Source organism: Dipodomys ordii, unplaced genomic scaffold, assembly GCF_000151885.1.
Source record: "Dipodomys ordii isolate 6190 unplaced genomic scaffold, Dord_2.0 Scaffold29, whole genome shotgun sequence".
NCBI classification, from domain to species: Eukaryota; Metazoa; Chordata; class Mammalia; order Rodentia; family Heteromyidae; genus Dipodomys; species Dipodomys ordii.
Window position 1 is genome coordinate 4,609,583 of NW_012267245.1, and position 10,395 is coordinate 4,619,977.

The 10,395-nt window shown below is 45.7% G+C and overlaps 1 protein-coding gene across 5 annotated transcripts in view; it reads right to left on the reverse strand.

The window, feature by feature from the left end:
• Trpc7 (transient receptor potential cation channel, subfamily C, member 7) overlaps positions 1-10,395 on the reverse strand; it is a 104,886-nt gene that overhangs the window by 64,031 nt on the left and 30,460 nt on the right. For 3 of the 5 annotated variants that reach the window (XM_013016038.1, XM_013016040.1, XM_013016039.1), the window contains exon 2: positions 9,806-9,988. The exons of the other annotated variants lie outside the window; for them this stretch is intronic. In XM_013016038.1, the coding sequence (XP_012871492.1) occupies positions 9,806-9,988 (183 nt within the window). The remainder of the gene's footprint in view (positions 1-9,805; positions 9,989-10,395) is intronic. 5 annotated transcript variants of the gene reach the window in all.

Genomic DNA, 10,395 nt, shown 5'->3' on the forward strand with positions numbered 1-10,395 from the left:
TACTAAATTAGATCTTCATAAGGCTCAGCGCTTGTGACATACCGGTGAACCAATTAGTTGTATGCTGCAGGTGACACTGAAAACTAATACAGGGGAAAATAATTCTACAGTGTGTTTCAAGACTCATAGCAAAAATTTTGTCTTTTGTCCTAGTAGCCTCATTTTTAGAAATTTAAGAAAGTAACAAAAAGAAGAAAAGAAAACTCTATGCAGAAAAATCAAAGTATTAGCCGGGCGCCGGTGGCTCATACCTGTAATCCTAGCTACTCAGGAGGCTGAGATCTGAGGATCAAGGTTCAAAACCAGCCCGGGCTGGAAAGTTCATGAGACTCTTATCTCCAATAAATCACTAGAAAACCGGAAGTGGCGCTGTGGCTCAAGCGGTAGAGCACTCGCCTTGAGCTGAAGAGCACAAGGACAGGGCCCAGGCCCAGAGTTCCGGCCCCATGACAAAAAAAAAAGAGAGAAAAAGAAAAGAAAAATCAAAATATTAATATATTTTAAAGGTGAATGTTCATCGGTAGAGAACTATAAGCAGTGGTATATAAGACATGTGCTAACATAAATATAATAATTATAGAAAAAATAGAACTACATTTACGTTATAATGGCAATCACATTCTTTACCCAACAGCTATACATATATATGTTCGTATATGCGAACAATAGGAAGACTATAAACAAATGAAAATAATGAACATATAGGGCATGGGGTTATTAATTATCTTTCTTAATTTATTGTCTTTATTTGTGTAATGTTCATGCAAAGTAAAATAAAGAACTACAAGTTACAGAGACCCTCCACAGAGCCCCTCCTCCCCCATGCGGAGGCCTGGCCTCGGCTGACTCATTCCTCCCGGGCTCCTGTACCCATCACATGTGACTTCCTCCTTCCCTGGCTTCTTCCTCCCCCATGCTGAACAATAGCTGGAAGAAATCCGAAGTATGGTACACTCATTTCCTCTGCGTTTCCACATCTGCTCTACCGTAGGGTGTACTGTGGAGAGGGATGCTATGAGTAAGCGAGTTAAAGATTCCAAGAGGACACTGGTGTGGAGCATGGCTGGCATGCTGGTGATACATGTTCAGGCAGGGCGGTGAGGCCTCTCCTAGGAGACCATTCATCTGAGGCGTGAGAGCTACAGAGGATCCAATCAGCAGACACTGGAGAGAAAAGGACCAGTGACATTGCTGGGAACTAGTGGGAACTAGTGCGGAGTGTTTAAGGGACAGAGGTAGGCCAGGTAGCTGGAGAGTAGAAAGCAGGAGGAAGTATGAATTGAGTCAGAGAGGAAGCAGGGGCTTGGTCAGTCAGCAGCTTACAGGAGGCCATGGTTAACGGGCTTTATGATAAGGAAGCATTGGTGTCCTGTCATGATCTACTTAGCCAGAAAGGTATGGGACCCTCAGGTGCTGGAGTGTTGGCTACTGAGGGCTTGCTAAGAGAGAGTTGTTTTTTTTCCAGAAATGGTCCCCAGACAATGGGAGCCACTGTATCCAGACATTCTTAGGAGATTATATTTCATATTGAGGGTAGGGCAGCTAGCATCTGATTACTGGTTCAGTTGTACAAATGGTCAGCACCCTTGTCTTAAGATTGGACAGATGTGCTGCTACTGACAGCTGCATGAAGCCAAGCTGCGGTGCGACTTCTCTGAAACTCCTGTTGGCTTCTCTTACCCTCCTCTTCCCATCACCTCAGTTTTCCCTAGTATTATCATTATTATTTCCTCCTGATAGTATTATTATTAAATTATTAAGTAGTTGTACAAAGAAGTTTCAGTTCCATAAATCATAATGCACCTTAACTCCTGCCTTCAAGTTATATAGTCCAATTTTTACATAATGTACACTGAATATGATGACTTCATTTGCTCACTCTTCCCCCCTCCACCGATATCACTAATAAATAATCAAACTATTAATAAGTCACCTGCATAAGAGCCTTTGTCCTAGCAGTGACGATTATTAGACCGAACTCCTTGAGGACAGGATCTAGGACTAGCTTGTTTATTCTTAGATGAAAAATGAGTGCTGGATCATGACAGGAGCTGAGTACTTGAATAATATTATTGTGTATGTGATGTGTGTGTGTGTATACATGTAGGAGAGAAGGAAGAGGTAGGAAAATCAGATGCTGTTGTAATCATCCAGGCATGATGAGACTGTGGCTTAAAGTACATAAACGAAGCCATCCTTATTAAGCAAAAATTTCCTCTGCAGTTCTACTCACAAACTCCCCTTTCATCAGGAACATTTGCAAGTGTCTCTAGGCAGGTGAATACTAAAAAGATTAATGCATTCATTATGGCACATAATGAGAGGAATATATGAAAGATCAAAAGCTCATTAAAATGCCAAATCTATATGTGAGTATTTAGTACAGAAATAATAATATAGAAGAGTTCAGGTGGCTTATAGCTTCATTATCAGAGTTGGTCACAAGTCCTTGGGGAAGAATGTAATTTCTCAGGTCTGTTTCATTCTGAGATTAGAGTTCCAGTGAAAGTGGCTCAGGCTCTACATGGGGCTAGTAAATGCTGATCTGCATGTGTTTCTTGGGGGACACTGAGTGGTTTATGTTCCTTCCCTGAAAGCTCTTCCAATTGTTCTCTTCTCGTTGACCCTCCAATCACAATGTAGTAATACACAGGCTGTGACTGTCTTAACATATGCAGTACAAGGTGAATACAGTAAAAGTTGCACAAGATAAGGAAGCATGATGACCAAAAAGAACACAATGCCTTAAAGAACTATGCTTTCATGCCAGTGCTTATCTATGGCCAGAACATAATAGTAACCAAAAAAGGCAATTGTATTCTACCCAGTTGTGATACCCCTTACTTTGAGGATCTGAGATCTCTTTTGCAAATTGGCAGTAGTATATCTATGTCTTAGAAAATCTTGACAGATGATTTACCTTCTGCCCGAGGTAACTTTCCCCTGGCTTTATTCTGGGCTGGACAGGGTGTGAAAACAAGAGGAAGGCATACTCCTGAATCCTGCCTCAGAGCATTTCCTGTAGCACTCAGAGGTCTGAGATCCTCTCAGGAGGCAAAGTCCTCCCTCCTGCCTCTCCCTGACTGGGCGGATCAGCTGGGGATCACTCACCTCTTAAGGCATTCCCTACAGCCACTGCCAAGACAGAATCAGTGTTTTCCTAGAGAGCACCACCTTGTCCAGAGTTCCTCAGAAGGGCCATACAGGCACTGGAGGAGCTGGAGATGATGAGACCATGCTAAGGGTCAGCCCCAAACACTGCCTGGGTTCTGGGACGTAAGTTTTCAATCACAGGTGGGAATTGCAAGTATTTGGACAAGGGTTAAGGTCTCTGGCTTCCCACTGAACACACCGTTTATTCATTTGCCTAACAGGAAGCTAAACATCACTTTTAGTTTGTGTTGTTCTCAGCCTACAGAGTGGAGATGGACAGAGAAGTCCTACCTTCCTGGAGCTCCATCTGTACAAAGGTTGAAATAATCAGAGAGCTCTGGATAATACTGACTGCGATGGTCCTACCCAGTCAGACTACATGAGGAGCTCTGTGGGCGAGGCTTTGCTTTGGTGTGTTCTAAAAGCTCCCAAGTGATTCCACTACGTGGTGGACTGGGAGATCCAGAGGGCTACGGTGCATCCTCCAACAACTAGAGTTCCTGTCCTCAGGGGCCTGCAGGTAAGGGGTTGTGGCCCCTTGCTTGTGAAAACTGGCCCTCCAAAATTGCTCTCAGTGGAATAATTTCATCTCCTTACTTCCTCAAAGGACATTAGACATAGTCTGGACACATTTTTGGTTAATAGAAATGGAATGAGTGGAAGCAGCCACTGTGTAGAGACCAGGGAGGCTAGAACATCTTGTAGCACACAGGGGAGTCCCCATTGCGAAGAATTACATTAGTAGTGCTGAGGCTGAGAAATGCTAATCTGATTTTAAGAGGAGCTGGCCCTTGTGGTTCGTCCCCGTAATCCTCGCTACTTAGGAGGCTGAGATAGGTCTGAGGATCACAGTTTGAAAGCCAGCCTGAACAAACAGATCTAAGAGGCTCCAATCTCCAATTAGCCAGCTAAATGCAGAACACTGAAGCATGGTTCAATTTGTTAGAGCAATCAGAGTCAAGCACAAAAGCTCAGAAAGATTATAAGGCCTTAGGATCAAACCTCAGTAACAGCAAACTAGTGCTGGGTATAGAAGCAAGATGGCAAAAGGCTTCCCTGAGCTAATTTATTATGCACTTACCATATTCAATGTACATTATGTATGTTAATAAACACTACTATTGGGGCTGGGAAGATGGCTCAGTGGTAGAGTGCTTGCCTTACATGCCTGAGGCCCTGAGTTCAATTCCTCAGCACCACATAAGCAAAAAAGACCGGAGGTGGCTCTGTGGCTCAAGTGGTAGAGCGCTAGCCTTGAGCTGAAGAGCTGAGGGACAGCGCCCAGGCCCAGAGTTCAGGCCCCACTACCGGACCCAAAAAAAAAAAATAAACACTACTATTTATTAGGTACTATAACTCCCCATGATAAGGATGGGAAAACCGAGGCCTTAAATAACACATCTAAAACTACATGTATATTGAGTAAATGACATGAGATTGAAACAGACTTCTATCTACGCACTAACAGATTCTATCTTCTCCTAGGAGTTGGCAGAAAAGGGCTCAGCCTATATATACATAATCTGATTAGTCCTGCTTTTCTTCTGATTCGCTCCTTGAGGAAAACAGATCTAACTCATACAAAAGGTATACCTTCCAAGCCAGGTGATTAATAGCCATGGACTGTATTTGTGCCATGCGAGCAGGCTAGAATCCCGGCATCCCAAGGGATGGCGGGTGTCATCACAGCACTGGGCAGTTAGCAGTGTCGTTCAGGTAGAACCTGACCTGCCAGACTGTTTGTGACAACTCTGATCTTCTTAACTCTGAGCATCTGTTAGGCGATGATGCAGCAGGCAAGCACAGTGGGGGAATGTCTGCTTGGAGCATGTGAGTGTCTGACTGGCCCCTCAGTTGCCCTCCAGAAAGGCCCGGTGTCCCCAGGTCCCCTTTGCTCACTGTCCCTGCCAGCACTGCGCAGACCAGAAGAAGTGGAACAGGACTCAGCAGAGGTCACCTGCCCTTTCTTCAGTGAATTGCCCATGCGCACTGCCGGAGCAAGAGGCCGGCGGCCAGTCATCTCTGCTTCTGGGCGTCTGTCTGGTAGCTGTTCTATCAGCTGGACGTCTGAAATGAAGTTCAAGGGTCTAGAAGGTTTAGGGTCCTTGGAGCTGCTTCTTGCAGTAAGTGGAGGTTTCATAGTTAGAAGTAAGTATGGCTGGTATCGGGATCATAGTCTCCCAAATGAAACTGTTTTCCAAGATGCCTAAACTAGGGCGTTCAAAAGAGGCCAGAACTGTGATTTTCATTTCATTTAGCCAGTGACGTGTTCAGGGGGCTCCCCACTCGACATGGGCTGTTACTGCTATGGTCTTGGGTTTTTGTGCCATCTTAGTCCTGAGATTGCTGGTGTCTGGGGGCCCAGCCTGTGTCATATTCTCCCCATGTTCTCTAACAATCTGAGCTTAGTTAGGTGGTGACTGAAACTATGGGCTAGATGGAACTAAACATTCTTGTTGGGGATACCTTCATGCTTGCTTTTTACTATGGTATTAGTGTATTTTGCAAAAAAAAGATCATGTGTGCTTGCTTTGTGTGTGTGTGTGTGTGCACACGCGCGTGTGCCCATGCGCATGTGCGTGTGTGCGAAAGCAATAGACATTGGCTTAATTATGTCCAAAAAAGCTCCCTCTCCTTTACAGGTTGAGTTAAGGCATCTGCCATATGAAACAGGGCATCCTGGTGCCTTTGCCCCTCTGTCTTTTGATAATTGAGCCTAGAGGACTACTGCCTCCAAAGTTCTCTTGTAGTGGTGAGGAGAGTCATCTGATCCTCATTAAGGCAGACTGGAGGAAGGTGTGATGAAGAGATGATAGAGTGGCAGGAAGGGAAAGCATCATCCTCTCAGTCCAGAGATGACAGTAAAGGGAGAGAGGAATGAAAGTGAGGCTTCGGTCGAACAAGTTGACTAGAGCACTGAAGGCTGCGTCTGGGTTTCTGTGACCAGTCGCTGAGCAGTGACCACACACTCTTCATGGTTTTCTGCATGACTGAGACAGAGACTCAGAACACAGTCTAAATTAAGATCCAGACTCGCTGGATCTTGCAGGTTGATGGGCCTGAAAGTTCATTAGAGCTCAGTGTGTGGTGGAAGAAAAGACCCTTTAAGAAGGAACTTTCAGGCAGGATTCTCTGTGGACAGAGATAGATAGAGATGATGGCAAGGTATCTGTCTGTTGTCCAGAAAAGAGGAAGCCCTTGCCTGTGGGTCTAGCCAAAGCAGTAGGGGTTGTTTCCTGAAGTTGCAGGGTACAAGTAGATCTGCACCTAAGCTTTGGTGATACCCAGCCTGGGGGAGGGGTCTGATTCCTTTGTTTCATGAAATGAGCCTAAAGACATGGTGGCCCTAAAGACATGGTGGCCCTAAAGACATGGTGAGATGGCCTGAGATAGGGAACAGAAAGGTCCAGAGTAATGTGGACCTCAAAGAAGGAGGAAACTGTGTGTTAGTACCTGTGTTTACACCCGTAGGCTGGTGAGGCTGAGGAGGATCTCACACATTCTTTTCTTGCTTGAATCTCATCCCAGCCCTGTGCATCTATATTACTATGCTACCTTCACTGAAGAAGACGATGAGACGCAGAGAAACTGAGTGACCTGCTCACAGGTCCCCACCAATAAGTGGTTAGACACAGAACTGACCTCTTAGCCACATCTCCCATACTGTCTCTCAAACACCATGGTGAACATGTCAGCAAATGCATCTGGCTGAGTTACCCTTAAGCCAGAAGTTATAGAGAAAGGGTAGGTAGCTTCTCAAGGCATGTGGGCTCTGGGAGAGGAATTTTAGGCTATATGATGTCTTTGCCCAAGGGAACATTTCTAACCTTCTCTGGGGACAAGTTAGGGCATGTCTCCAAGGGCTGGAAGGAGCCCCAGGATCACAAGTGGAAATTGTAACTGAACCACAGCAAGGATTCCTCTGGGAGCTGTAGAGTCCTTTATGATTTCCCAAACATTTCCTCTAGTTTGAAAGTTCTTGACAATTACATGAAGCAAAAACTCAAAGATCAATTTTACAGATCCAGAATGAGGCTCAGAGGGCTTTAATGACTTGCCCAAGACCACATGGTTTGTGTACGAATCAGGCTGTCAGTGTAGTCTGCTGATGCCCAGCTCAGGATCCTTTCCTGCTTTAGTACATTCTCAGTTGAACGGCGGTGGGACGGACACTCTTCTGCATCTAATGGAGGCTGGCATTATGACCAAGCCATTCAGAGGACCAGACACGAGGATCGAGTCTGAAGGAAGGATGACATCCACATGAAGGCACAGCCCAGGTGTGGCAACAATCACCGGGTAGCACCACTGCATTCAGAGCCTGATGTGTACATGTGTGTATAGACGCATGCACACACACATCAGATATAAAAGGCAGCGCATTTGTAAAGATGCCCTAATACTAGTCCTTGTGCTACTCAAATGCACAGGGCTAAATTGTGCATGCTAAAGTTTATAAATTAAAAATAGAATCTCATTATATTTTCCTTAAAATACCAAGTATTTTCATTGGTCATTCCTGATAGAATAAATGTCAAGGAAGGCAATGATTTTATCTGCTTTCACATGCTAGTGTACATGGTTTCAGAGAATCTGTCCATGGAGGTCTTTTAAATGAGCAAGGGTGGCATTTATGCAGGTCATTTATCATCCTTCTACCTATCCATGGCAGTAGACACTTGACATTCATGATGAGGATTTCCTGAGACATTTATGACTCCCCTAATTGGAAAATACCACTAGAGCAAATAATTTCCCTCATAAAATCTTCTTCTTCTAACCCAAACTGTCATGTTTCTGGAGGGCTTCACTTTTTCATTCGCTCATTGTCGGGGCCATTTTTCACTTGGTAATTGATAACGAGACGGAGCATGCATGTACGTGTGAGGAACCAGGTAGTCTTTTGGACTACCTGAGTGAGTACTCTACCCCTGTGGTGGTTTCTGCAAGAAGATGTGAAAATTGGTCAAGGCCTAGAAACTGTGGACTGTTGGGGACCTGCTTATAAATAGCCAAAACTATGAATGTGGGTCTGCACATAGCAAGCATCCTGTGTTCTCTGGAGTTTCAAAAACATCTTCACCTTCTGCAGTGCCAGCAGGCAGGAAGATTCTCTGGCTGGGGCAAAGGAGATACTGTAGCTCTGGAACTCAAGCTCGTCTCTAGCCGTGCCGCACAGGCGCCACAGCAGGGCTTCCTTGGATCCAGGGGTGGGGGTGTGTCAGCACTCTCCAGAACTCACTGTGCTCTGCTTTGGTTAAAAAGAGAAACTCAGGAAGCCCTGGAGTTAGGCTCAAAAAACCAGTTTCCCTAAGCTAAGAAAAACAGCACTCAACTTGAATGCAAACTTCCTGTAGCACCCCAACAGCTCTCACTACTTTCCATTATGAATCTTAGGGCCTTCCGTGGTTTATCAGTTTTATGTTCCGGAGTTAGGCTCTTAGAAAAAGTCCATTTTCCTTAGGATCTGTGATTATTATAAAAGTAAAAGGGCAGGAAGATTAAAAAATCATCAAACTTGGAAGTCCTCCCTGGATGAATTCTACAGATACATGTCATGTGTGGAAGGCTGGTTTACTCACACAAATTATAATCATGGAGATGGCCAGAAGCCAGCTTAGGGCCTTAAAAATACCATCCAGTCTTGACTATGTGAACGAATGGGCAACAAAGCCTTGAAGGCCGCTCTTCAGCTTTGCTTTGGTGGCGAGCACACTGGCATTTGAGTACAAGGTGTTTAGAATGCTTAAGCTTTCATCAGGATGAATGCTAGCATCTCATATTCTAAGAATTCAGAGTTCGTCTCCAGTACAAATATGATTGACCTTTTCTCATTAGGACCGAATCTGGCCAGCCACCAAGGGATGAGGGCATCACCTGACAGTGGCCATGGCAGACATTTGCATGTCTGTTGAGGTGGGGCTAGCTAATTCTCAGCAAAGTACTTGAGCTTCCTGTTAACATCTTTCATAATTTTTTTTTCTTTTGTCGGTCATGGGTCTTGAACTCTGGGCCTGGGCGCTGTCCCTGAGCTCTTCAGCTCAAGGCTAGCACTTTACCACTTGAGCCCCAGCTCCACTTCCGGTTTTCTGGTGGTTAGTTGGAGATAAGAGTTTCTTGGACTACTTTCCTGCCTGGGCTGGCTTTGAACTGTGATCCTCAGGTCTCAGCCTCCTGAGTAGCTAGGATTATAGGTGTGATCCACTGGCTCCCAGCTCACATTTTTTTTTTTGAGTGAACTTTCTCTACATCTCTGAAGGCCATGGATCTCAGAAATGCTTTACGCTGAACTGTTTTCTGCATGGATAATCCCCGTGTACAGGGAATGCTCAATTAATGCCATTGAAAGATGGGAGTTGCGTGTTTCTCATCAAGACTTACAATTGGCTTGCTCACTGTGATATTGCCCTGCCAGTAGGGTGAGAACCAGCAGGGTTCTTCGGGCGCTCGGCCCGCCCATGGACTGACTGGTGACATTTCATGCCTCTCTCTGTGGGGGGGTGGGGAGAGCTGCACAGCCCTGCAGGACTGGCAGTTCCCTGTCTTGAGAGACTTCCCGCATCATCAGTCACCTCGTGGGAACATGAGCACAAAGCTAGGCTGGCAGTCCTGCAAGGAGAGGCAGGAAGCCAGGAAAGGTGGGGCAGCTTACCTTCTTGACTTCATATTTAATGGCGAGTTTGATCCGGCTCAGACTTGGACGGTGGTGGTCAGACCAGACTTGGAAATTCACATCGCCATTTAAAATCGCTTCCACCTCTTCTGTGTCTCGGCACAGGTCCAGCACGCCCACCACAAAATCCTTGCATTGCATAGATAGCTTCCTGTAATCGTTCTAACAGAATAGAGAGAAGTCAGGGTGTGTCACACTCAGCCCCACAGAGCGACTTGCTCTGCACAGGGGTGTGGGTCAGCACCTGTCCACCACAGTGAGCCCACATGTTGCCCTGGGACCACGCACAAGACAGGGCTGTTTCTCCTGACAGCCTGGAGGACCGGATGTGTCCATGGGCTATACTGCGTCCGCCACCCAGGTAGGGTGCGTGCTAAAGTGTTGATCCTGAGGCCGAGTCCTTGGAGGTGGGACCTGGGAATCTGTCTTTTAAATTTGCTCCCTAAGGGATCCACTGCAGCCCACCTCAGCTTCTCTCAATTCTGAGGTAAGAATTATAAAGACATAGGGTATGTTCCTTCCTTCCTTCCTTCCTTCCTTCCTTCCTTCCTTCCTTCCTTCCTTCCTTC